The following is a 26996-nucleotide window of genomic DNA, read 5'->3' on the forward strand; positions in this document are numbered from 1 at the left end:
AGTATCTTTGGTTAAAACTGTACGATCCCGACTCGATGATTCGACTATGATTCGTTAGTCAGCCACCCCTAGCTTCGGGATACTTTCTAGTTTTTATAGTGGGTATCATTACAGCTCAGCAGTGGCGTATTATTTGTATTTTATTTTTCTTTAACGGTCAAAAAGTATTGGAAAGCTGAGAGGTGTGAGTTGTTTGAATCTGCGAGGGCTCACCCCCTGCATTTGTCATGATGAAGACGGGCGAAATGCAGGGAATCGATCGGTCAGTCACATCTTCATTTTGTCTAATATCAAATCTTGCTGTATCCTGATTTTGAGTAAAATAGGAACCGATTCAAAAAGTCGGTCATGAAAGTTGTACCTGTAGGTATAGCTGTAGGTATAGGTATAGGTATGTTGCCAAGCGCTTCTAAAACCTAACCGCTTGTCTCCTGGATAAAAAACCGATTACCGAGAAGGGATACTCTCACTGTCGAGAATAAATACAATTAAAAACAAACGCCGATATCCTGAGGCGCCTTCAAATCATGCATCATAGCCTGCCGTGTCTCGCTTTGAAGATAGCCACCTTATCGTCGTAGAACAATATCTCACGTAAACGAAGACGTGCGGCTGACCCCACCAAGTCGCCATTCTCGAATGAGTCTGTCTCGGACTCACCGTCGTCAGATACGTCCGTTATGTCATCTCCACCATCTGCCTGGCCAGCCTCGCTATTGTCATCGTTCACATCATCATCGTCCTCTTCCGTTTCTTCGTCAGCCTCACTACCATCATCATTGTCATCATCCATATCGATTACAATGGCACCGTTCCCGTGATTTCCCCCTAGTCCACCATCCGCGCCGCCACTACTACTATCACTGGGCCGAGTCTCAAGTATTTCGAAACATTTCGCCCCTATGCCCACGTAACAAAGTTGGATTTCTGTTCTCAGCGTGATTATATCAACAAGCTGGAGCGCAAGCTCTTTCGGTTCGTAGTTTCCGGCAATATGTTCCAGTATGTGAGGGATATGTAGGGATCGAAGCTGCGGGATGTTTGGAAGACGTTGAAGGAACGGATGCTACATGGAGAATCGATTAGTTTTCGTTGCCAATATCTTGGCCAATTCGGAGACAATTTTGTTTACTTACCCAATCCTTATAGTCAAATGCTGCGGAAAGTTCCTTTAGATTTGGCATTCGTCCACTCGTAATATATGAAATTATTTCACTACTTAATACCCAACTCGTCCAACGATGACCCTCTCCCGACTCATCTGAACTGTCTAGAAGAAGCTTCTTCAGGCTAGCTCTGTGTCGTTTTATCGCACCCTTAAATATGACGTCGAGTTTTACAGTGGGCGAAGTTGTGCGTCGCCGGTCTTGCAAGAAGAGCACTTCTAGACTATTCGGCGCCAGAGTTTCCCTGATAAAACTGATGAGGGCACTTGAAGTAACATCTGCATGTATATGTTTCAAGGCCAGATGATATTGAGGTGGCGTGCCTGCCGGTGAACCATGAGGTGGGGGTGTCGGATGGAAATGCCTCTTCAATTGCTTCCAAAGTAATTCAACATTGCCACAATCTAGAACTGTAAGGTTTGTCAAGACACCCCAATCGAGGGCTCGAATGCAGACATGCGTCGCTAATGGCACCCGTTCTAACTCCAATGTTTCCAATTGAAGTTTCCCATCAAGGCGCTTTCTCCCCGCATACGTCTGGCTGTCGGTCTGGCTTGGGTTTGTTGCGGTAGTGGAATGGTGCTGGGTCTGTAGGTGTGCTAGACTGTGAATCGCAAGATTTGTATGCGTAAACGACAGGGGCGCATTGTCTGAAGATGAACCAAACTCCCCACCTCCATTAAAATGTGACGAGACACCCTGTGGGATAGAATTGATCCCTTCTTTCTCTGGAACTTTTATGTTTGATTTCCGCCGAATTTCATGTATTCTGCCAACCAGCACCCCGAGGACTCCGCCGAGTCTCTTATCACCTATTCGACTTTCACCAGGCCAACGTGCCTCATAGTCAATTTGTTGCAAGGCAGAATTATCCCAAGTCTGCGCAAAATCAGACATACGGGCTTTTTGAGAAATCCCAACCCGAAGTTCTCGAAGACTAGACTTCGAGCGCTCAATGAGTACAGCCATCTCATCTAGGTAGGCAAGTTCGTCTATGTCAAGAACTGTCAAGCTTTTCAAAGGCGGTAGGACGCTAAAAGTCGGGTATTCGACGTGGCTCTCGGAGTACTTGATTGGTTGTGTCATAGATGGGTGGAAATCGGCAGGCAGTGTAGTGCCTACGGCGGTTACTGTGCTCCCTATAGGCGGAACAGCTAATGGCGGCGGCGGCGGAGGCTGGATTGGACTAGAAATAGATGAGGAAGCATCGGGAATCTCAGAATTGTCATGCCAACGGACCCAGACCTTCTCAAGTTTAGATTCGCCCTGAGGGTAATGGTCCTGAAGGGATGCAAGCGCCATGAATACCTCGGATAAAACACCGGTAGGCATATCCCATACGAACGTTTCCAAATTGAGCATCTTGCCGACGGCTATCGCCACCAATGTTCCTAGCATCTTTCCACTCTCCTTCGTAACCATGTATTCAGATGTCCAATCTTTAGGCCCATTACCAAGCGAGAATTTACGCGTGTATCGAGCGTATTGATTATCGACAAGCCTTTCGGACGGGTTTGGCTGGCCCAGAGAACTCCCCCGCAGCCATCTTGTCCTCTGGGCGAACTTGCTACCTAAACACAAGGTAGCCAAGCCATACGTCAGCGCATCGACATTTTTGCTGTCGGACGGTGGGACTGTATCGTCGGGCCATACAATGTCGAAGCGAGCATAGATATGAGGGACAGTAAGGTAATAGAGGGTAGAGTTCGTCAGAGCTAAAGAGGTTAGATCGTTTGTATGAGTTACCTAAAATCTACCTGTTAGTAATTATTATGGAGCTTATTGGCGATCATTCGGAGCTTGCCTCTTTCACAATGAGTCTCAAGATGTCGACCGGAAGATCAAGAAGCTGTAGCGGCCTAGGTTTTGCTCCTATAGCCTCCCATTCACGCCCTTTTCCTCTGAGAAGCTTATTCAAGTTCGGCACGGGCGGTTCACGGGGCGGGGCCTCGGAAGATGAAGATTCCAATAGAGGCTGGCCATTCTCCTGTCTGGTTTGCCAGTGTGGAGCCAGCGACTCTTTCAGGTCTGTATAGCTCGAATCTGTGCTGTTGGCCATGATGTTTCCTTGTTGACACTAGTCCTAAGTTGTGATGTCTCTTGATGCTAGAGGCGCCCTAAAGCGTCGAATTGCATACTGTCGAGGGCGACGGGGGTGTCGTGGACGATCGATGCTCCGGATCGGGTTCGATATAATAACTAGCCACGGAGGCAATCTACCTAATTACGTTGCGCGAAGAATCGATGTTCTAAATAGGTAGCTGGAAGCTACCCAATGAATGGTGGTCGGCCGAATGAAAGTCGCTAGGAAAAGGTGTGTACTGAGTACGTGGATATGAACGTCGTTTTAGGGTGTTGATTTGGATATTACTGTTCGGTTAGGCGAATTAAGATGGAAGAAAATTCTTCAAGTATGTAAAAGAACCTAAAGCGTGGCTCCAGTCGTAGGCAATAAGGCGATGATTGACAAAGGTATTATGTACGGTGTGTGGTATGAATGGGCCGTGAATACGTAGGTAGGTATGTACGTATTTCCATCAGTTGGAAATCCAGGTGAGGCTTGGGACTGGACCCGGTTCTAGTAGGTACTTGACGGCTTTGGCAGAAATAGAATTATACTCGATTCTGATTGGCCCGTTTCATGCAGGCTTTGGTGCTTGTAGGGAAGCACAGGGCATTTTGGCGCGTAAATTTGAATATAAGGTTGGCTGGCGCCTTACTCTAAAAGGATCGACGAATACATGTATCTTCCATAGGTACACTTACTTTATCGATAAGATATTTAATCGAAAGTACATTGATGTAAAGCACACCTAGGCATACTTAGACGTGTACCACAAAAAATCCATAATCATCTTCATAGGGTATCTATTACTTACATGTAGGCAGATACGATTTGCTAGCTGTAAGATTGACTCATTGTGACTATTCCGTTGCTACCCATCCGGTTCTTGAGCAGGTAAGATATGTAACTCTAATCCAATCTACAAACGCATGTGGTAGGCATGTACATGCACCCATGTTAACTAACTCTTTAATAGACTTCCTTAGTTCCTCGGCTTCTCCTCTTAGACTTTCGTATGTAAATCTATGTGTGTGGTATGCCTTGGAAAGATTAATACATGCACATCCCACAAGCGTCGATTGCAATACACAAATAAAGGCTATTTGTATGCAACAGATAGTGTCACGAGATATCGACGTCGTACTGATTAGGCATTCTTGCTTCCCTGTTCTTGATAAAGGTAAACAACAATCCTTGGTAACTGGAACTAGACTTTTCTAGTTGCAACCTGAGCCCCTCCAAAAGCCCCGCCTGCCCGCCTCTCCATATGCACCTACATAATCTACATACATAACGCCAGGACCTACCGTACTTTACCGATGTATCTTTCCCTTGTACCTAACCTACCTTCCTTACTGCCTACCTAGGTAGGTACCTGCCTCGCTCGACGGTATTATCCATTATCCTTTATTTAGGTACGGGCATGACGAAGCATTCTCCTTCCCTCCTTATTACTCTCTGGTTTCTCTCTCCCAACCTCTTTATTGTTGAGTCTCTCAGGTTACGTATAAGTTGGTTCAGTTGACGTTCGCGACTTTGTATTCGCTATAAACCACCTACCTGTTTTCGATTTTTAGCGCGCCGACCCGAAAAAACCAGCCATCTTTAACGGTTCAAATTCCGGTAGGGAGCTTTTAACTGCCCCGCTCGACTTGTCCCCGTCTCTTTAGTCGCGCGGTTTGTCTTGTGGCTAAAATCGGTCAGCTTTTGTGTATGTGAACGTCCTGTTTCTCTATCTATCTATGACTCTCCAGAGGACTACTTGGTGACTGCCTAACAACACGTTGGCCTTAATCCAAGTAAGTTCGAACAACTGTCAAGTTGACACTTCTATTTAACTCATTGCTGCCTCCTATTTCAACCGTTATTTCGTTCAAACTAACTCTGCGACGTTCTAGATTACAAGAGATACAGAAAACAGTAGTTATCCGCCGTCGCATATCGATTTAAGCCCGAATATACTTGTCGCATTTACATCCCGAAACCTATTCCGGACTAAGTAATATGGCTGGTTTCGCACAAGAGCTTTGGGAGTCAATCTTCACTCCTGGGACAACTCCTACTCTATTGGTCGCCACCAACGCCACCTTTGCTTGTTTACAACTCGTGCTCTTTCTCCTACTTCTCGCGACATATAGTATCCATTTTATAATACTATCATTCCTATGTGGGGGACTATGGTGGGCTATCAATTGGTTCGCGGCAGAGTTGAAGATTGCTCAAGCGAAGGAGGCTAAGGAGAAAACACGCCTCGAACAGCGAGCCGCCGCGCGAAACTCAGAGGACAGTGAGACCGAAGTAGAGACCAGCCCAGCTTTTGTCGCAAAACCAAAACCTATATCAGGGAGTACAGAGGTGGAAGTTGGAGAACAGGCAGGGGATTTAAAACTTCGGGCAGACACATCTTCAGGGTCGAAATCTGGCGTTAGTACGGAAGACGAATGGGAGAAGGTGTCTGAGAACGAGAACGAAAAAGACAAATGAATCAACAAATCAGATACCCGACAACAATGGTCACATATAAACATACAGGGGGGGCATTTACGGGAGCGTTTGTAGCGAGGTTGGGTCATTCGCATTAGATACCTTATCTCTTCAAGTTTTGGAGTTCATGCTACCATCCTATTTTCCCTATCTCTAGGGGAGCTTTGGGATGAGAAGAGATAGATTTCAAGTATTAAACACGTTTTGTTACGAGTAGAATGATGTATTAAAACTTAATACGATCAATAACAAGATACGATACTAATAAGTTACGATGGTTTACATTATGTAGCAATTATGAATACATGTATGCGCTACGAATATGCGTGCCTAACCGAAGCTTCAACGAAGGCTGCTTCCATCCGTGATGCAAGTGGGGTACAATCAATGGTACAGTGGTACTTAGGTACTTATAAGCTACAGTAAAATAGCAATTTGTCACGTGACTCTACCCAGCTTCTAAAGTGGACCCAGCAATTGAATTGTCTTCCCAAATTTCACAACTTTGACGAGTAACCCAAGCTTGAACGCGCGCGACCGCTAACCTTGAAGCTTGGATCCAACACAACACACCTCTATAATCCGAATCGTCAATACTCAGGATAATCAGCCAAGATGAAGCTCGTCAGGTAAGCTACTCCTTATTCTCATCAGCGCATAATTCTGTGCTAAATCATTTATTTACAAAGCTACGTATTTACGGCTCCGGTGCTAATCGTGATGGTTTCCCAGGTTTTTGATGAAGTGCGCGAACGAGACGGTGACGATTGAGCTTAAGAATGGTACGCACACGCGATACTACACCGCACAAGAAAGCCTTGTCGCTCTACGAATAGCTAACAGGGATCATTAGGAACAATTGTACACGGCACAATCACATCGGTCTCACCATTGATGAACACGGCCTTGCGAACGGTGAAGATGACCCCACGCGGCCAAGACCCTATCTCCCTAGACTCGATGAACATCCGTGGCTCTACTATCCGATACTTCATCCTACCCGACTCTCTACCCCTAGATACTCTCTTAATCGACGACTCGGTGAAGCCCAAGAACAAGGCTCGCAAGGAAGCAGCGGACAGAGGTACCCGAGGTGGACCCCGCGGCAGAGGCAGAGGACGTGGGCGTGGACGAGGACGCGGTCGGCCGTAGAGAAGCTCTCAGCTTGAGGACTCTCAGCTTGAGGATTTGGAAAATACCAATACGGCGGTACTACGTCATAGTTGGACCTTCTAGAGGATCCGAGGAGGATGGACTGCTTTGCAGTTTAGGCAGGCAAATGGTGTACTTCAAGTACAGTGGGCATTACTACAACGGCGTTAGGGGATGGCAAATGACAAAAACAAGATAATACCATGAAGAATGGCCCAAAAAGCTGGTATGGCTCCTTTGCACTACACGATTTTGTTTTTATGTGAAGAGCTAAAAGCTCACAAGAACAAATAAAGAGTCCATTGACAACCAAACCAAAAGTCCTACGTGTTTATACCTATCCTACCCAGATCCTGATGATCTGCAGTCTCTCCCATCCGGCCTTTTTCCCACTAGATCCTACAGTTTCAACATTCCAACCTTCCCCGAAGGCGCGAATTCTCTGTTTGACTTCCTCGGGCTTGTTTTGCGCACAGAGCAGGATATATGCACATCCCCTACTTGACAGCACTTGAGGTAGACTATTAATCAACTTGTTCGTCGTTTCCATCCCATCCTTCCCGCCCGCGTATGACAATGAGAGCATGTAGGAATCATCGCCAAATGTTGGTTTCGTATCCAGTTGCGATATATCTGTTTGGCCTGGCTGCTTCGGTAATTCAGGCGTCGGGACGTACGGCGGGTTGAAGATTAATACATCCACTAACCGATCCTTCAAGGGTGTGACGAGGTCGCCTTGGAAAGCACCAAGATATCTGCCGTGCGTTGTAGCATTTTCCGATGCGGCTATCCTCGCAGTCTCACTTGTTGCCTTACATGCGTATCCATTTACGTCAATAGCCGTCGTTAAAACATTGCGAGAACCGAAAAGGACCTGGGCTTGCGCATTGACGAAAGCGATGACTACTCCTGAGCCCGGTCCTATTTCCACCACCAACGGGACGTAACCATCGCCGAATCGATTTTGAAGAAATGTTGTCTCGGAGCTTGATGAAAGTGTGTCTAGCAATAGGAAAGAGTCTTCCGCCGGTTCGTATATCCTCTCGTACGCCACATGCGACGTATCCGGCGTTGGGAGCATGTCTTACTATGCGTATTGATGAATGAAGATGGTAAAGTTAGGTCGGGCTGCAAATTTTTTCAGGCGAACGGGACACAGTCTAAGCACGTGATATTCTAGTCTTGTGTGGTAGGAGAAACGATAATTGTGTTAATTCACGACCAGGTACCCATCTTAACACCGGTTATTGTGAGGGTTCTGTTGGATATCTCATGGATGCCAGTAGACATAAGCGGATTCCCCTGTAGGAATCTAATAACTGTCTGGCGGATGATAATGGTTGATGTCGCCCTCGAACCCCCTCCCATCTAAGCAAGCTTCGCCACGTACCCAAGGGCTCTAAGGCAAATTAAATAGGATATCATGCAAACCCGTTTTTCAAGGTAATGCCGTCGATTTCTTGACCTCGCGAGCTATACTCTCGAATTAGTCTCGCCGTCAAAAGAAAGGACAAAGCAATCCCACGTACCTCAGGAAAATAGCAACTCGTCCTGCCGTCGCATCCTCTTTAAAATGGCGGTATCCGATCCCTCGCCGTCATATCCCCCGCTCGTCGTCACATAACCACGCACTCACACCCGGGATCACTCTTACTAGGCCCCATACCCCAACGCCAGCGCTCCCGAATATCCATAATCATGCGAATCTGATGACGATCATAAGCCCCGTGTGTCGAGCACGCAGGACACGGACCCACGGCATCGATAAGCTCGCCCGGTTGACGCGCAACGCCGTCGCCAAAGGTGTTGCAAGTGTTGAATCCCTGGCCCGGCCAGCACGGCTGGTAGATCTGCAGCCAGTGGTGGCGGCAGGCGCGACTGCGGAAGTCTATGTTCGTTTGTTAGTGGGCATTCCTTGAATATTGAACTCTTCATTATATATATACATACGGAGGTAATTGCACATCTCGTCTCTTCGAGCGGCGCAAATCGAGTAGTGGATCGAGGCCTTCCCGAGTACGGATAAGAACGGCGATGTTGCTATTTGATTCCACTATTATTGTGTTTGGGACCGCAAAGTGCTTTCTTCGATTTCGGATAGTTGATGATCGTGGGAAGAAACGGCCTGGACGAATTATAAATGCACCTCCATATCCCGTTTTTAACAAGCGCAAACGTTCGCACCTTCCTAGTGACTCGAAAGGGAATATCTTGTCCTGTGCGTCAGTCTATCGTTGGCTCTATTAGTCTATTAGTCCAATTAGGCTAGATGAATTACTGATTGCCCAATGCTCAGAATATAATCAAGGAGGTAATCACAGACTTGAGGCGAGTCATTGGTCAAGGCAGTCTTCAGATGAAAACTAATGTGACGCCGCTTGTATTTCCAGACACATCGCTAGGACTAAGCATACCAATAAGTATATACCAAACCTGGTATAAACCACTTTTCCCAACCTCAGAGAATGCGCCCACGCTTCCCAAGACTTAACCCAGAAATCAAACACGGTCATAGTTCCACACGTCGTTTTGTAAGCCAAATATGTACTCTTATGGTATTCACTTCCCCTCTTCTCCTTTCGTCTTGTCATCAATCGCATCGCCGCATATTTTTATTAGTAAACCCTCGATTCTGGAGGTGGTACGCTCCAACGAGCCTATGCGGCCCGAAATATCTTCTATTTCAGCCGACTCGCTCATGATAGACCGTATCTGTTCTGTAAGGAGCCCGTACGGCGCTATCGAATCTCTACGACTCGGTGGCTTGCTTGGGGCCCTGCTAGGTGTCCTACTTGGCGTCGGTGTTTGCTGCTCCGGCTCTTCATTAGTCTGCTCCCTACTCGACTCAACTAATGTAGAACTTTGCTGCCGCGCGAATTGTCTCCGAATCATATGACGCGTCAGGTCGTCATCAACAGCGATATCGTTTTCGACCGAATTAGGAGGGGAGATGTCGAAGACCGCTTGAATATCGCCATGGCTTGTGATTCTCCATCTTTCCCAAAACAAATTTCTGCTGCGTTTCTTCGGCAATTGCTCTGTCGGGTAGTCTGCTAATTCCGCCCCCGACCAAAGGGATCGCCTCTCAATGACGGCAATTATGAGAAGTACAAAAATATTCAGGGTCCTAACTGTTGCTACATGAATCTTGTGGAACCATCGAGGGCTAACGACGAATCTCATCGGGACCAAGACGAATAAGGCAATAATGTTGAATGGAGGTTGGTATGCGAATATCGCATCGCTTTTCACGCCCTCGAGCGTCAAGACGGCTTTCCTGAATTGGATTTCAGCGGTAGCATTACTGACAATGGTGCTGAAGGTATTTGACAGCATCGATACCAGAATCGTCAGGAATAATGTGTTACCCAAGAAGGTAAACGTAATCATCAGGATTGGCCCAAGAAGCCAATGAAATTCCGCCTATAAACCAGAACATTAGTCCAAGAAAAGACGATCGTAGGCCTAAATTACTCACAGAACGTGAAATGCCAGTGCCATCCAAACCAAACCAAATCCACAACATCCACTTGCTAATATTCCTACTTGGTATTAGCCTATGAAGGTGTTGTAGGTTCAGGATGCTTACACTGTATTATGCCGCCCTTCAGCGAGCCAAACCATAGAAAGCAAGAACCCACCGAAGCACCTATTCACCACTGTTAGTTCTCTACGTTCATACTGCCTAGATATATAGGTAAAAAGAGCACTTCACAGGGACGACTTACCAGGCCGCTAGGGCTGTGAGTAATGTGAAATCGGCCACCATTGACCGAAGGCATAAAAATACTAAGTTATCCGACAACAAGCTGAACGCCAGTCGAGGAACAAGTACGGGAGCTCCCATTGCAAGTACATCAAGAGCCTGCTGGGCCGGCTCGGGTCGGCCAGTCTTCCAACCGTATAATCTTAGTACAAGATAGGCCCAATATACTATGGCAAACATGACATCTAGGAATGACCAAAGATTTTGCGTGTAAACTTTCCTGTTGTATCAATTAATAAGAATTCTGCGTCATCTGCAAGTCGGTGTAACTTACCACCCATGGGCCAATATCGTTGCAAACTGATCTAGAACCCAACCGAATGCATAAACCGCGAAGGCGATCTCGAAGTTGCTTAGATAGTCAGGGTTTCTTTCCAGCATGAAAAGAAGATAGATGACGAGTAGGATGATAAATTGGAGTATTTCAAGGAAATTTCTCGTCCGAGGTACGATTAATCGGTATTGGTTGAGTAAAGGCGCTTTGTGTGGCTCATATAAGGAGATAGGCTTCTGTTTGTACCGATCCGGTATCATATCCAGCTACTCATGTTAGCAACAGTATACAGGAACACATGATACCTATTTTCGAAATAGCTTGATAAGTTACAAGCTATAAACAGAGTGGGGGGTTACTATCACGTACTATCACCGTGTCAGCTTCATTGATCTGATAGATGAATTACATCGTTCACTTACCAAAGGTAGAGGGTGTATATATGACGCGACCGATATATATTGCGTGGACACTAGTACAATATGAGCATCGTCGTAAGACTACAGAAGCGATACCTTCACTTACATTTTTTGGCAATGTGTAGAACTGAGAAAATGTTTGCTACTACTTAAGATAGCCACTTCCAGTGCAGGGAGAGTTCTGTTTTGACTCCACGCTGGACCGAGAAAAGCCTCTTGCCGGACCTCTGCAGGCGCATTCTGAAACGGCCCAAATCCGGCAACCAAAATGTTAGCCAAAAGAAGTAGTCCATCAGAGCCTGGATTATCGTCGCCAAAACGCCTCAAGATACGAGTTGCCACCAATTCGCAGAGTGTTGCCCGCGTGAAGTGAACATTCTGTCTGTTGATCATATGCTCCTGCTCATGCAGAAACTGGGAACGATTCACAAGTAAGCAATAGACTGGGTCAACGTTAGTTTTTATTTTTATTTTTATATAGAAGGGGTAAGTGCCGAGGAAGTGCCTGAGGTGTATATCACGTAAAGCTGGCTAGATACACGTACCAATTGAGATATCGTTCTGTTCGTAAAGCTTGTCGACTAGTGGCCGAACAACTGATATGTTGAGTCGGAGATCTGTCAATTGCTCAAGAGTGAGATAGTCTTCTACTATGCTGATGACATCCCTTCGTATCCTGTGAATATTTGTATAAACTGGTAGGTGGGCGTAGGCGTTCGGGTTGTGGTTGGGGAGCGGTTCTTGTTCCGTATCCCTGCCAAAAAGAGCAGTGCTTAAAAGCGGCTGCTCTTCTGGTTCATGTAGTCGAACCGTCCTACGTGAGCTCAACATAATGAGATTCTCAGAGTCGACATCTGAAAAGAGGATTCTGCGCCTGCGCTTAACCACGAAGGTAGGGATATATGAAGATTCTAGGCAACCTCAAAGAATGAATTCGTACAACGATACCCAACCTTTCAACCAATAGTCATTGTGTATGATGTCAAACTAATTAGTTAGTAAATTTTTTGATATTTTGTGAGTTGTTGCGTGATAATTGAATGATTATTCGGGGGTAGTTGTCGTGGCAGATTTTGTAATGGTGTTGTCGCTTGTCGCTGAGTTTTCGTCTGATTGGTAAAATATTAATGGCTTGGAAAGGTAGTATTTACGTCTGAACTAGGGTTTAATATGTATGATAAAAAGGGAATGAAAATAGAAAGTTGGTAAGCTTAGAAACCCAAATTTCTAGGGATGCCTCAATTTACCTGTGTTTCACTTTCCTAGGTATATGCCTCCTTCCTCGGTATAACGTACCTACCCTCGTTCATCGCAAGTTCGACATGCACTTAACCTAGATGTGTTCGACAGATGCGCGTTGACGTCGACGGGGTTTTTCTGGAGCACGCATTTTCAATACACCACCTGACTGGTCCAAATGAGATCCATAGATCCCTGTTGGGTTGCAAGCATATAGATAAGATAAGACATAAACAACCCCTGCTCTTTTTTTTAAACTAGAGGATCCCACAACACCGCCAATTGTCCCGCTGCCGGCTCGATCTTGCAGTCTTGATATTTTTAAATAAATCGTCGATTTTCCGCATCTGGTTCCACAGATCGGCCGATGACTTCTTTAGGTCGCTGCCAATATGATATGGCCTTTCACTTCTGCCTCCGGGAAAGGCGACAAGAGTGAAAATGATTCCTCAAGACAGCCCGTACCTTGGTCTGACAGTTTGAATGGTACCGACTGGCAACATTACAAGGACCCTAGAAATTGGGTACCAACCTTACTCGTGACGACTACCGTTCTCGCGTCTTTGAAGATATACCGTTCCTACCTCCGTCGTATACCTGGAGCTATTCATGTTCAACCGAGTTTCTTTAGGAAGAGAAGCATTTTTGGTCGGGTCACGAGCGTCGGAGATGGAGATAACTTTCATTTGTACCACACACCCGGCGGTCGCCTGGCTGGGTGGGGTTGGCTGCGAAGAGTACCAACCAAGAAACCCGCCTTGAAGAACAGAACAGTATGCTTGTTCTCTCATATATTTCCTATTGATCTGTTCCCCGTAATTGAACTAAATCACTCCAGATTCCTATACGTATTGCTGGTATTGACGCACCAGAAGGCGCTCATTTTGGTAGACCTGCCCAACCATTCTCGACCGATGCCCTCGCGTGGTTATCTAGTTATATACTCGGACGAAGAGTGCGAGCCAAGATTTATAAACGGGACCAGTACGATCGTATCGTCGCTACTGTGTTTGTGAGACGGTTTTTCATACGTCGAGACGTTGGTTTAGAGATGTTAAAGAGGGGGTTGGCCACAATGTACGAGGCCAAAACTGGTGCGGAGTTTGGCGGTCTCGAAGAGAGGTACAAGGCCGCAGAAAATAAAGCAAAGGCCAAGAAACGAGGAATGTGGGGTGGCCAGCTCGAACACTTCGAGAGCCCCCGAGAGTATAAGACTCGGATGAATTTGGAGGAGTCGACACCCAAACCCAATGATACCACCAACCCATGAAGGATGAATTACGATTTACGGTTTATTCATGCTTGCTATTGCGAGTAAATTATAGATATGATTTGATGTAAATTTGACTTGGACGAGTCGTCTCGGTCCTTTTGTTTCCTTTAAGCCTTGTGAAGCCTGAAGGCGAATGCAAGAGTGGCATTGTTTTCAATATTATAGATTTCTATGTGATAGTTATAAATGGCATATTTTTATCGACCTTACGTCACCGATGCAATAGCTTTAATGGAAAACATTACGATATGCTGAAGGGTGATTAACTGAAGTCATCAAATGTTGAAACCCATGTGCGGATCCCTCCCGTTTTCTTCCCATACCTAGGTATCTACCCATAGCCATATCGTTTCATTTTACGGCATGTTTGCGGGGGTAACGCCTTAAATATCTTAAACCTTTAAATGGGATCTTGGATCTTGAGTACCGAATAATCGCAAATGTGGTCCTCCGAACGTCATGCACGTGTTCGAGTAAGACGAGGGAGATGCTGTAATGTCATTTACTTGCGGCGTCCCTCTCTATCAAGGTAGCTTTTCTTGTTCTTGTTAATCATATCAGGCGAAGATACGATTATAATGTACCTAAGTATTTAAAAGTCACTCAACTGCAAGCTACTAAAGTGTTGATAAAAGGCACACGGTATGAGCCATCGGTGCTATCCTTTCACAGGTACTTGAAGGTATACGACGTTTTCTCCAAGATAAGTATATCGTTAATCTAGTGATTGAGAAATTGTGGTTGCGCTTTGCGAAGCTACACAGTAGGTAGGTACCTGAGTAACATTAATGAAACGATCTAGGTATGATCATAATTAAGGCGGTTAAAATACGTGTAGCCCATGTAGGTTCTGGATACGAACTATCCCCGGTCTATACCTCTGTACAAATTGACGGACGTCACTTCGATTATCCTATTGAAGAAGTTATCAAGTTGAGGGATTGGTCGGAAGGTTGTCAGATTTTAGAAACACGAGAGGAAAAGGCTCCTGTAAGAGCTCAGGTAGTAACCCGCTCTGGCCTACTCTATCGGCGGTTTGCGAGTCAAATGGTGAGACTAAACCAGTTACAGACTGGAAGGTGAGATTTGTGGCCTTTCCTTGGCCTTCAGGAGTACACCCCTGTAAGCACCTTAATACCTGATGCGTACGTGTAAGCCCTTGCTACTTCCCCTTATTACCGCGTGGAGAGTACTACTGTGCTAGGTACCCGGGTACTAAGGAATTGGCAGTAATTACGCTACTGCAGGTGCAAGCCCTCCTAAGCCTCCCTCTTTTCCATTCCCAATTCTTTTTGCTGCTACGACACGCTGGTCGTTCTTCTCACCGTTCCGACGAAGAGGTAGAAAACACCAAAATAATATTGTCACTCCTTTCACTCATTTAAATACCAGGACGGCATACAAAGTGTACGGTAATACGTATTCGCTTGTTGCCTCATCCTACGCCTACACGGCATTTTTCTCATTTTTTACTCATTTTTTAGTCACTCGTTCGATCTCCGAAGGCGATCCAATCACCACTTGTTCTCCCAAGCCCCTGATCCGAGGACAGCATTATTCGGCAGGCCACGTCTCGACAACAACAAAGTTTCTGGGACAATTTAGGAATACCAAGTGCGATCGTGTCGTCACCATCTTCCACATCCGTTCATTATAACCTCAAAGGGGATTAATTCAACATCCCCAGTTCATTCGTTTGCGAAAAATCAACAAATAGGCTCCCGAGCAACAACTTAGCAAGATTTGGGCTAGTCCCTGTCGTTGTCAAGGCCATATATCCTAGGCACCTAATCAAACAATTAAAAAAAAAAACAAGGCAAAACGAATTAGGAGGAAATTGGGATTTTGTGCGGCCTAGTTGTGAGAAGGCATTAATATCACTCGGGTACTACGGTTGGCAACACGTCCATCTTCTGGAGTGACACGATCGGTTGACTGTCGCATTGTGCATGCCTACCCAAGGTATCGAAAATTGGTGAGTAACATCCCACCTCCTCATTATTCCCATTTGTGTATCTTGTTGTTGTCGAGTCAGACGTATCATATATACGTACAGCATAATATCTGTTATTTGTCTCTTTTCAATTCCTACATAGGACGGAGATCTTGTGTCATTGTTTCAATAGCCACGCCCTGTCCTCACCTGGCTGCCTGGCTGCGTCTATGCAGAACCCTGTCTTTTCGGGTGAAAAATTGACGGAAATTATTAGAAGATTTAGGTGAAGACGCTAATAAGGTACCAGTGCAGGTACCACCCCACACTAAGTGACAACACACTCTAGGTACTTCCCGTAGGCGTTCGGTTACAATAGCACAGCCCATTCCAACCATATCACGCTCAAGTACCAGAATCTCGCCCGAAACTTCAATTTCCCAGAAAATCCTGGAAGTCGGGCTGACGACGCAATTTATATCAGCCAACGACAACAAAAGTGCGATAGCCGTAAAAAGCGTCGATTTATAATATTTGCAATTATAATTAATACTGCGCGCCAATTCGATATCTCGTTTAGAAGTTCATTCGTTTAGTTTGCTTTCAACGCCAATTTAGCACGTCTCAAACTATAGTGCTAAGAAAATCAAAACACGTCGCGATACGATATCATTCGAGCTAAACGAGTCCGTCGGCTTCTAACCTAATTATTATACGCACGTTATATTTCGATTCCTTCGAGGTTATGGACTCCGGTGGAAGATAGGACGTTTGCGTTGTGTTGGAAGACGGATTGCTTCGTTGGTAGTGGAATTCTAAATCAGATATCATCGAGACCGGGGCGCGTCGCCTCGGTCACTTGCCAAAGCAGCCATGAGGATATCATTTGGCCAACCTAACGCCATGTACGGTCGCGTATCGACGTCGTCTTCATGGTTTTTTACTGTCGCATCATTTGTCTCGCTCTCGAGAGCGATATCTTTCAACCAAATCCCCGATGCGAATCTCGACACGAGTCAATTGGGAAGGGTTGGAATTGCAGGTGATTTTAGTGGCATTTCTCTTTATCAATATGAAGGGCAAACGGAGCAACCCTTCAATTCGAACGGATCCGCGCAACTCTTGACCCGTCTTCCAAATGGGGTATTTTCCAGCCTTTTAGAAGCAGATGCATCCATTCAGACGATGTGTATGTTCCAGGGACAAGCCATCCTAGGTGGTAACTTCACTAGCTTAGGGGGTGTGCAATCGCCCGGCATTGCTTCTTTCAACCCGAACACTTCCGAAATCACACCTCTAGCTAATCTCTCAGGTCAAGTTAACAGCTTGTTATGTGACGATTCAGCTGGCAAGGTCTATGTTGGGGGTAGCTTTAGAGCAGAAGATTCAACGAATGCGATAACATGGCTCGCTTCAAAAACTTGGGCAAGCCTGCCATTTGCCGGTTTTAATGGACCCGTCAATTCAATTACAAAGGCGCCCGGCGGCCATATTATCTTCGGTGGAAGTTTTAGTGGCCTTGGAAATACGAGTACACCGAAGACCCGTGACAGCCAAGTGATCAACCTTTCGAGTGCGAATATTGAAGCCGACCAAAGTACATCGACGACAGGTTTCAGTGACCCAAAGAATATCGTTTGTAAAACTGATGGGGCTGATGGTACCGGTAACACTTGGCTCTTGCAGGACAACACCCCTGGAGCATGGAGGGCTACTTTTAACTACGGCTTCGAGCCCACCAAACTCAGGCTCTGGAATACTCATCAGGACGGACGAGGGACACGAACTTGGAGGTTCACTGCGCAGCCGATTAACGGCATCATGAACTTCACATATATCGATCCGGCAACGAACCGAAACCTTTCATGCACTAGCGAGTGTCCTCTTAGCGATGACCCATCAATCGAATTCCAAGATTTCCATTTTGTGAACACAATAGGGATGAATGGGTTCAGACTTGATGTTTCCGCTTGGTACGGCAGTGGTGGTGGTCTGGATGGTATCCAATTGCTCCAGGACGATATTTTCGCCTTTGCAATCAATGATTTCAACGAGCCGAGCTGTTCTAACACCTCGACACCCTCGACAGCGACAGCTACAGGCCCTTGGAAAGTAACCCCATCTGGACAGAGCAGCTCCGAATATCTGTCAGCCCAGTTATCAAAGCCTGTCGCTTCTGATGCCGCTTCAGTGATATTTTATCCTGACATCAGAGAATCTGGGGAGTATATCATCAAATTATATACACCTGGTTGTCGTCAGGACAACACATGCCTGAGCCGTGGCCAGATTAATGTTTCAGGGATATTATCGGCGAGTGGTAGCAACCGAACATTGGAGAGTAAGCTCCTGTATCAGACGAATGAGTTCGACAAATACGATCAACTTCATATAGGGGCTGTTGACGCTAGTTCGAGTTCCTTCCGACCCAGTATCACAATGACACCCGTTCCTGGTCAACAGCAATCAATCCCTGGCGATAATTTTGTCATGGTTGCTCAAAGGGTCGGATTCGAACTGATCAACTCCACTGGTGGTCTCAATGGATTATTCGAATATGATCCTAGTCGGGCTACTATTGATACTTCCGATTTCTCTAGCTCTGCTTTCGTTAAGCTTGGCTCCTCATTCTCGGACGATTCTGCTGTGCAGTCATTGGTCGCTACTAACGACCGAACCTATGTCGGTGGTAATTTCACTTCTGACAACGTCCGCAACATTGTTGCTATCGACAACAAAGGCCAGACTGTGGCTCTTGACGGTGGATTAAACGGTGAAGTTTTGTCGATGTACCTGAGTGGGAACCAATTGTTTGTTGGCGGTCGATTCAACAATACGCGAGACGGTTCCTCAGCAGGACTAAGTAATGTCGCTGTTTATGACAGCTCGAGTAACAAATGGACGCCACTTGGAGCTGGTGTAGATGGGGTTGTGACGAGCATTGTGCCAACAACATTGAATTTAAGTGATAGCACAACCGAGGACGTTATCACTTTGACGGGAGATTTTACACATTTGCTTGCCTTCGGCAACAACAAGGCTGCCGAGTCGGCGGGCTTTGGTGTCTGGGTCAAATCGCAGAACAATTGGCTACAGAACTTGAACACATCAGTTCCCCTATTGGCTGGTATCCTATCCACATCACTGGCGGTTTCGGATAACGAAACATTATATGCTGGCTCAGTCTCCTCCCAGGTCCTTCGAGCAAACGATGCTGTGACCGTATCTAGTGGCTTTGGCAATTTCCCGCTTAGCATCCAACCACCAGCCGATTCCAGCAACTCGACGGGCGGTCTTTCAAAGCGTGCGAGCTTATCGGATGCTATTAAGACTGTCACTGGCGTTGTCGCGGGTGCATTCTATGAAAACAACGATAAGAACATAACTGTGCTTGGAGGGCGTTTCGTTGCGACTGCGTCTAATGGGTCAACCATCAATAATTTGGCTTTCATTGACGGCGCCGATTCCAATACCGTCACTGGCTTGGGCACGGAGTTGTCTCAGGATACAGTGTTTCTAGCGCTTGCGATCGAGGGTGATAGCCTATTTGCTGGTGGGCGAGTCAACGGCACCGTGCAGGGCTCTGATGTTAGTGGTCTCCTCTCATACAGCCTCGCGTCAAAATCATTTAATACGCAACCCCCAGGCTTGGAAGGTAATAATGTAGTCGTCTCTTCGATTGCTGTTAAGCCAAACAGTGGAGACGTCTATGTTGGTGGCTCATTCGACAGAGCTGGGTCGCTTCCTTGCCCTAGTGTTTGTCTCTTCAGTACCGGTTCCAGTCAGTGGAATCGGCCTGGTTTCGAATTGGGTGGCGATGTCAATTGTATGATGTGGTCGAGTGATTCGGTTCTATTTGCGGGTGGCAACTTAACAATTAACGACACGGCAGTGTCTTTGGCTTCCTACGATACTTCCAATTCTCATTGGACTGAATTCTCGGGCGCCTCCGAGCTCCCGGGCCCCGTTAATGCGTTGACTGCCGCAAATAGCGAAAGAAACCAGGTTTGGGTTTCCGGCACTCGATCCAACGGTTCAACGTACTTGATGAAGTATGATGGTTCTTCATGGAAGTCAGCCAATATCGCCTTAGACCGCAATACCGTGGTCAGCAGTCTCCAGATGTTCACGGTAACCGAATCGCATGATGTATCAGATCTCCTCGCCTCCGACCAAGTCCTCTTGTTGACAGGATCTATCGCGATAACTGGATTTGGTACAGCGTCAAGTGCAATCTTCAATGGCACAACACTCCGACCCTACGCACTCACATCGAATACGGATGGTACAACAGGGTCAATCTCCCGCATTTTTGTGCAGAAAGAGAACTTCTTCACTTCTAAAGGTAGGTCTGCTAACCCAGCCCCATAGATCTAAGCTTGCTAACTCTGGTTTTCTAGGTGGTGGTATGCCGCTCGTCTTCGTTGCCTTAATCGGGTTAGCCATCTCCCTAGGTCTTATGGTTCTCATTGTTCTCGCTGGCCTTGCGTTAGATCGATACCGCAAGAAGCGCGAAGGTTATATCCCAGCTCCTACGTCGATGTTCGATCGCGGTAGTGGTATGCAACGAATACCACCGCATGAGCTTCTTCAATCCTTAAACCAAGGTAGACCGGGAGTGCCTCAAGTTTGAGCAATGGTACCATTTAGTGCCATGAAATAGGAGCAACCACGCTTTGGATAAGAAGCAATTTCACCATCGACTCATTAGACATGTCGAATATCACTGTTAGAAGAAAACAGTGCCAGACCTGATTTCTGTGCAATCAGACAAGCTATATTATACCAGAGATACCCAGCCGACAGGCCTACAGGCCGACCTGTCGTTGCGAATGAATAGGAGGAGAGATAAAAAGAAAATATCCGCTAAGGATTATACTAATCTTTGGCGTTCTTACGAGTTACGACGCCGCCAACCATCTTAATGTTTACATGTTTAGTTTTCACCCACCCATGTGTTATTAGCTAGCCTTCACTACCGTCCTTTGTATATTCTAAAAGTGCCTCGCAGTCTCGTCCCCCGACTGCTGATGGGGTTAGTCCTGCCGGAGTAGCCGGAGAAGATAAGGGGTTCGTATTGTTTTGAGAGGAAATGGTCGAGATATTCGGTACGGAGGTCTTCGATTGAAAGAGAAAGGTATACGCAAGCCAGATATCTGGGGAGAAGATGGGATGAGTCGAACTTGGCTCGCAGTTATAGCAGCCATCTACGCCAGTCCGGTGATAGTTACGTACGTATTTAATCTATTGAGTGGCTGTTGAAACTATTTTTTGGCCCTGTAGTAGTGCCTCTTAAACTTATTATTACGTGACTATTTGGAGGCAGATTCTCAATACATGACAGTTGATCAACTCGCTGACCTGATTCTATGTTCTTGGTTTTTGACCATGTACCTACGTACCTTAGCTTAGTCACACCAGCCACATTAATTTGCCTCAGATTATGTTAATTATTCCGAACTAGGTCTAGTGGCTATTTGATCCCAGCTGAGTGGTCCTAGCTTAGCTAAGTAGTTCGCCTTTTTTGTTATCAGGTCGACCAGTAATCACCTTAGCATTTCGTCAGCGCATGAAATCTCGTTCGCCATCAACCAGCCTTTCCTTTCGCCGCTTCCATCTAAGAAAAGGTCAAGACAGCGTCCGGTTGAATTCTTCACCATGGCAGACGCTGACTTCGAGGCCGTTAGAAAGCTTCAGGCTGAGCGGAACGCTGCTGCTGCTGCCAAGAAAGGCTCACGCGGCCGCGATCCTAAGAACCAGCGATCCGATTCCTCAACCAAGGCAAAGCTTACCGAGTCCTTCGACACCGACCTCTACGATCGCGATGGAGATGACAAATATGCGGGATATCTCACGTCCATTCCCCCCGCCGATGGCGAAGATGAAGAGATGGAAGATGCCGATAACTCGCGTCGCCTAGTTGGCCAGTACACGGCGACACGTGCACAGATCGATGAATTCGCGCATGGAAATGGAGTCGAAGAAGACGACCCTTTTGCAGGTAGAGGCGAAAATAGCACCAGAATCATCGATCGCGAGACTGACTACCAGAAACGTCGCTTCGATCGCGTTCTCACCCCGACCAGAGCCGATGCCTTCAACCGCCAAGGCGGCGCCGCCGAGGAGGGCGATACATATCGAGATATTATGGAACGAAGAGAGGTCGAGAGGGAAGAAGAACGCGTTAAGCGCGCTATTCAAGCGAAGCGGGAAGGAAAAGATACCGACGACGATCACCAAGCAACGCTTAAAGACGGCGATAAAGAGAACGCGGAGGCAGGATCCACCGAGGCCGTAACGGCCGGACGAAAGCGCAAGAAGAGATGGGATGTAGCTTCGACGGCCGTAGATGAGCCTTCATCAGAGTCTAACGATAGCAAGTCTAAAAGGTCTAGATGGGATCAAGCGCCATCACTGGCAGCTGCTGGTGCTCCCGATGGAGCTAAGAAGAGGTCAAGGTGGGATCAAGCACCGTCTGCCACTCCTGTTGGTAACAGTGGCTTAGTAACACCGATGCATACATCCTCAGTTGGAGTTGGCGCCGTTAAAGCAGATATGTCCGGCCCTCCCGGTATCCTTAGCGATGAAGAGTTAAACACACTACTTCCTGGCGAAGAGCAGGGTTTCAAGATCCTCGAACCACCTTCAGGATATTCTGCTGCCCCCCCTCTCCATAGAGTTACAGCGACGCCACTGCCGCCAAGCTACAGTGGCTTTATGATGCAGGATCCAGAGAGCTCCAGATTAGGGGGAAGCCAGATGCCTAAGGAAATCCCTGGTGTTGGAGAACTTCAATTCTTCAAACAAGAAGATATGGCCTACTTCGGTAAACTAGCAGATGGCTCCGATGAGAACAGCTTAAGCGTGGACGAACTAAAAGAACGAAAGATTATGAGGCTTCTCCTCAAGATCAAGAACGGAACACCGCCTATGCGAAAGACTGCTCTCAGACAACTGACCGACAACGCAAGGCAATTTGGTGCCGGTCCCCTCTTCAACCAGATTCTTCCCCTTCTAATGGAAAAGACATTGGAAGACCAGGAACGCCATCTACTTGTCAAAGTCATCGACCGTATCCTCTGGAAGCTTGATGACCTTGTTCGCCCTTACGTTCACAAGATTCTAGTCGTTATCGAACCGCTTCTTATTGACCAAGACTACTATGCGAGAGTGGAGGGTCGAGAGATTATTTCCAACCTTAGTAAGGCTGCTGGTCTAGCCACAATGATCAGCACGATGAGGCCGGATATCGACCACGTCGACGAGTACGTGCGAAACACAACCGCCAGAGCTTTTGCAGTTGTAGCCTCAGCCTTGGGTATACCTGCACTTTTGCCTTTCCTTCGTGCTGTATGCCGAAGCAAGAAATCATGGCAAGCCCGTCACACTGGTGTCAAGATCGTGCAACAGATTCCTATTCTCATGGGATGTGCTGTTCTACCCCATCTCAAGGGGCTTGTAGACTGCATAGGTCCAAATCTAAACGACGAACAAACCAAAGTACGAACAGTGACTAGTTTGGCCATTGCTGCTCTCGCTGAAGCCTCTAACCCCTACGGTATTGAAAGTTTCGACGATATCTTAAACCCTCTATGGACTGGTGCCCGGAAGCAGCGAGGAAAAGGTCTCGCTGGTTTCCTCAAGGCTGTCGGTTATATCATTCCCCTTATGGACGAAGAGTACGCCAATTACTACACTTCACAAGTAATGGACATTCTCCTCCGAGAATTCTCATCTCCAGACGAAGAGATGAAGAAGGTGGTGTTGAAGGTTGTTTCTCAATGTGCGGGCACTGAGGGTGTGACAGCTGGTTACCTCAAGGAGCACGTTCTAGATGAGTTCTTCAAGAGTTTCTGGGTCCGACGAATGGCTCTTGATAAGCGAAACTACCGACAGGTGGTAAGTCAATACTTCATTAAACATTTAATTTTTTCAACGGTCGCTAACATTTTGATAACAGGTCGAAACCACTGTCGATATTGGCCAGAAGGTTGGTGTCAGCGAAATCCTAGAGCGAGTTGTCGGCAACCTCAAGGACGAAAGTGAAGCGTACCGCAAAATGACTGTTGAGACTGTCGAAAAGGTGGTCGCTAGTCTGGGAGCTGCAGATATAGGAGAAAGATTAGAAGAACGACTCATCGATGGTATTCTACACTCCTTCCAGGAGCAAAGCGTCGAAGATATCATTATGCTCAACGGTTTCGGTACAGTCGTCAACGCTCTAGGCACGCGTTGCAAGCCATATCTCCCCCAAATAGTGTCAACCATCCTTTGGCGTCTCAACAACAAATCCGCAACAATTCGTCAGCAAGCCGCAGATCTCATTAGTAGAATTGCTATCGTCATGAAGCAATGCGGCGAGGATGCACTTATGGGCAAATTAGGTGTTGTCCTATACGAATACCTAGGAGAAGAATATCCCGAAGTTCTTGGTTCTATCCTATCGGCGCTTCGTAGCATTGTTACTGTCGTCGGTATCAGCCAAATGCAGCCTCCCATCAAGGATCTTTTACCCCGTCTTACCCCTATTCTACGAAACCGTCACGAAAAGGTGCAAGAGAATACGATCGATCTTGTCGGTCGAATCGCTGATCGTGGACCAGAAAGTGTCAATGCAAGAGAATGGATGCGAATTTGCTTCGAACTACTAGACATGTTGAAGGCACACAAGAAAGGTATCCGAAGAGCAGCCAACAACACATTTGGTTTCATTGCAAAGGCTATTGGACCGCAGGATGTATTGGCTACCCTTCTTAACAATCTTCGAGTTCAGGAACGACAGTCCCGAGTTTGCACAGCTGTTGCAATCGGTATCGTTGCTGAGACCTGTGCTCCCTTCACTGTCCTCCCCGCTCTGATGAATGAGTACCGCGTTCCTGAACTCAACGTACAGAATGGTGTACTCAAGTCATTGTCCTTCCTTTTCGAGTACATCGGAGAAATGGCCAAGGATTACGTCTACGCAGTCACGCCGCTACTAGAAGATGCCTTGATCGACCGTGACCAAGTACATCGACAGACAGCGGCGTCAGTAGTCAAGCACATTGCGCTCGGTGTGGTTGGTCTAGGGTGCGAAGATGCTATGGTACATCTGCTCAACCTTCTCTGGCCTAACTTATTCGAAACCAGTCCACACGTTATCGACCGTATCGTCGAAGCGATTGAGGCCATCCGTATGGCTGTTGGACCTGGTTTAGTATTGAACTACGTCTGGGCGGGGTTGTTCCACCCAGCTCGAAAGGTACGGCAGCCTTACTGGAGGCTCTACAATGACGCGTACGTACAGGCAGCCGACGCAATGGTACCTTACTACCCCAACCTTAACGAAGAGGGTATCGACAGGCCCGAACTGGCGATTGTGCTATAGAATGCGTTTCAACACGGACAACAGGAGGCAGTGTTATTAGCCAAACCTTAGCTCCGAGCTCTAGCTGGTGGTGTACAATATATTTGAGAACTAAAATTCCTTTTTGTGGTGTGCCAAGGGATACATCAAAGTCCGGGACCAATGGTGGTCGCGAGTATTGTTAGCGGGATACAGCACAATGGTTGCCTTTCATTTTTCGTTCGGTAGCATTACTTAGTGGCATTTTTTGGTGTACAGTCCCGTAGTTAGGCATTAAAAAAGGGTATTTAATTTGATTCTAGACTTTGCTGTGAATATGTACTCCGAATTGATACCCTGATGACTGAGATACCAGTAGAACGACCTAACGCCGAAACCATCAGGGATAGTAAATATGAACAACCTAGTAACTATAGCCGAGTAAATCTAGTGCGATTCAGATAGAGGAGTCTACGTTGATGGAGAAGACTGTTTTGAGAAGCGAGTGGTGTGGTCCCCATGCAGTTTGATATCCGAACCACGCCATGATCATACTATCAACCTCATTAGACCGTTATTCTCCAAGTAGCTATGAGATGGGTCTTGAAGCCGTTCCCTTACTAAATTAGCTACCAATTGGTCTCACAGGTTTTATAGGTACGACGGCTATAATGTGATAACCATATTCCTGGGATTATCTGCCCCCGCGTGCCATTTTCTAGTACGACATATAGGGGTCATTCGGTCTGATATGATTGTTAAGTTTACTCTATTACGATAAAGATGCTTTCGGCGATTGGCCTTCGCGACACTGTTATCGGGGGCGTGTGATGGGGAGTAAACAATCTCGGAAGTCCGACCTCTCTACATTAGGGGCGCACGAGATTGGTTACTCCTTACGGAATTCTAGGAGCTCCCTTGAAAACGGCAGGACTTACAAACTTATCATGATGCAGAGTGTCGCAAGTACATAGAAATGGTATCATTTCACATATTTCTCAAACATTAAAGTGTTCATGATAAATTCCAGGTATTTGGGTAAGTTTTGGTAACGTATGAAAGCCTCGTCACACGTACGAGTTTGATGCTGAACTGATTTCTACCAACACTGAACTCTTCGGAGTTATGTTAGTACAGGGAAATTCAGTAGTACTTACTGTACACAGTAGCAAGCGTACGACGTTCAACAGGTGCCACAGATCATTCAGAGATCATTGCCAAATGCTAAGACTTCGAAGGAATTCCAGAAAACTTCCTTCGATGATCACAATTCGTATTACGGTTTCGTCAGGTTGATCTTGTGTTCTCACCACGAGAGATCATCTCTACTTCCCCAGAATTTGAGGTTCCCTAAAGAACAAAACCACGCGACGCGGCCCTGTCGATCAACCGGTAGTGCAAGGCTTATCATCTACTTCAAAAGGAAATGGCAAGAAAAGACTGTCGTCTCAGCATTCTTTTTAGAGCTTTCTCGACCCCTTTTCCGAATTCCGAAAGAATCCAGCGCTCTGGAACGGCGAGCAGCAATGCTGTGCCTATCCCGCGTTACGTACGTACAGTACCCTACAAGTTTTAGTTATCTAGATCTACGGACCAGCGGTTTGGGCCTTCAATGGTGCTACTACTTCGACATCAAAGGAAACGAGCAAACAGTAGTGTGCGATGCCGCACCCCCCTTCTCCATAGTTCGTCCCCCTTACATTAGATTCGCGATTACGTGATTCCCCCCTTTTTTTCTTTTCCCTTGAGGCTTAGGCAAGACTAGTAGTAAGCGCCAAGATGTCTGACTCTGGCTCTTGTTGGAACCAACTTATTTCCTCATCGAGGTAACCGGACGGACATGAGCGGAGGTATGGAAGGCAATATTTTGCTATTTTGACAAGTTGTTCAGAACTCCGAA

The 26996-nt window shown here is 46.6% G+C and overlaps 9 protein-coding genes across 9 annotated transcripts; 5 read left to right on the plus strand and 4 right to left on the minus strand.

The window, feature by feature from the left end:
• Nucleotides 1-247: 247 nt before the first annotated feature.
• Nucleotides 248-3826, minus strand: F4822DRAFT_419954 (uncharacterized protein). Its single transcript, XM_051459660.1, has 3 exons — nucleotides 2971-3826; nucleotides 1137-2912; nucleotides 248-1066 (listed from the first exon to the last, which is right to left on the minus strand). Exons 1-3 carry the CDS (start codon nucleotides 3223-3225, stop codon nucleotides 533-535), a joined length of 2565 nt encoding a protein of 854 aa, XP_051309042.1. The 5' UTR covers nucleotides 3226-3826; the 3' UTR covers nucleotides 248-532.
• A 1108-nt stretch (nucleotides 3827-4934) lies between these two features.
• On the plus strand, nucleotides 4935-5999 carry F4822DRAFT_419959 (Pkr1-domain-containing protein). Its single transcript, XM_051459661.1, has one exon. The coding sequence runs from the start codon at nucleotides 5236-5238 to the stop codon at nucleotides 5713-5715; it is 480 nt and encodes a 159-aa protein (XP_051309043.1). The 5' UTR covers nucleotides 4935-5235; the 3' UTR covers nucleotides 5716-5999.
• Nucleotides 6000-6217: 218 nt separating this feature from the next.
• Nucleotides 6218-7036, plus strand: F4822DRAFT_71058 (Sm-like ribonucleoprotein). Its single transcript, XM_051463877.1, has 3 exons — nucleotides 6218-6344; nucleotides 6448-6497; nucleotides 6569-7036. Exons 1-3 carry the CDS (start codon nucleotides 6331-6333, stop codon nucleotides 6865-6867), a joined length of 363 nt encoding a protein of 120 aa, XP_051309044.1. The 5' UTR covers nucleotides 6218-6330; the 3' UTR covers nucleotides 6868-7036.
• F4822DRAFT_71144 (putative methylase) lies at nucleotides 6958-8265 on the minus strand. The gene has a single exon (XM_051463878.1). It carries the CDS (start codon nucleotides 7946-7948, stop codon nucleotides 7205-7207), a length of 744 nt encoding a protein of 247 aa, XP_051309045.1. The 5' UTR covers nucleotides 7949-8265; the 3' UTR covers nucleotides 6958-7204.
• A 40-nt stretch (nucleotides 8266-8305) lies between these two features.
• F4822DRAFT_434391 (uncharacterized protein) lies at nucleotides 8306-8833 on the minus strand (the record flags this gene model as incomplete). Its single annotated transcript, XM_051462000.1, has 3 exons — nucleotides 8306-8340; nucleotides 8504-8755; nucleotides 8818-8833. The coding sequence occupies 3 exons, from the start codon at nucleotides 8831-8833 to the stop codon at nucleotides 8306-8308; spliced, it is 303 nt and encodes a 100-aa protein (XP_051309046.1).
• A 593-nt stretch (nucleotides 8834-9426) lies between these two features.
• Nucleotides 9427-12157, minus strand: F4822DRAFT_434392 (nonselective cation channel; the record flags this gene model as incomplete). Its single annotated transcript, XM_051462001.1, has 9 exons — nucleotides 9427-10290; nucleotides 10346-10409; nucleotides 10457-10516; nucleotides 10596-10853; nucleotides 10908-11173; nucleotides 11252-11265; nucleotides 11330-11379; nucleotides 11433-11769; nucleotides 11872-12157. 9 exons carry the CDS (start codon nucleotides 12155-12157, stop codon nucleotides 9427-9429), a joined length of 2199 nt encoding a protein of 732 aa, XP_051309047.1.
• Nucleotides 12158-12787: 630 nt separating this feature from the next.
• F4822DRAFT_419977 (SNase-domain-containing protein) lies at nucleotides 12788-14088 on the plus strand. Its single transcript, XM_051459662.1, has 2 exons — nucleotides 12788-13338; nucleotides 13404-14088. Exons 1-2 carry the CDS (start codon nucleotides 12958-12960, stop codon nucleotides 13833-13835), a joined length of 813 nt encoding a protein of 270 aa, XP_051309048.1. The 5' UTR covers nucleotides 12788-12957; the 3' UTR covers nucleotides 13836-14088.
• A 2319-nt stretch (nucleotides 14089-16407) lies between these two features.
• Nucleotides 16408-20707, plus strand: F4822DRAFT_71228 (cortical protein marker for cell polarity-domain-containing protein). The gene is made up of 2 exons (XM_051463879.1): nucleotides 16408-20116; nucleotides 20172-20707. Exons 1-2 carry the CDS (start codon nucleotides 16645-16647, stop codon nucleotides 20402-20404), a joined length of 3705 nt encoding a protein of 1234 aa, XP_051309049.1. The 5' UTR covers nucleotides 16408-16644; the 3' UTR covers nucleotides 20405-20707.
• Nucleotides 20708-21326: 619 nt separating this feature from the next.
• F4822DRAFT_419980 (armadillo-type protein) lies at nucleotides 21327-25413 on the plus strand. The gene is made up of 2 exons (XM_051459663.1): nucleotides 21327-23670; nucleotides 23732-25413. The coding sequence occupies exons 1-2, from the start codon at nucleotides 21430-21432 to the stop codon at nucleotides 25136-25138; spliced, it is 3648 nt and encodes a 1215-aa protein (XP_051309050.1). The 5' UTR covers nucleotides 21327-21429; the 3' UTR covers nucleotides 25139-25413.
• The last annotated feature ends 1583 nt before the right edge of the window (nucleotides 25414-26996 follow it).

This window comes from Hypoxylon trugodes, assembly GCF_022578975.1.
Source record: "Hypoxylon trugodes strain CBS 135444 unplaced genomic scaffold F4822scaffold_11, whole genome shotgun sequence".
Taxonomy (NCBI): Eukaryota; Fungi; Ascomycota; class Sordariomycetes; order Xylariales; family Hypoxylaceae; genus Hypoxylon; species Hypoxylon trugodes.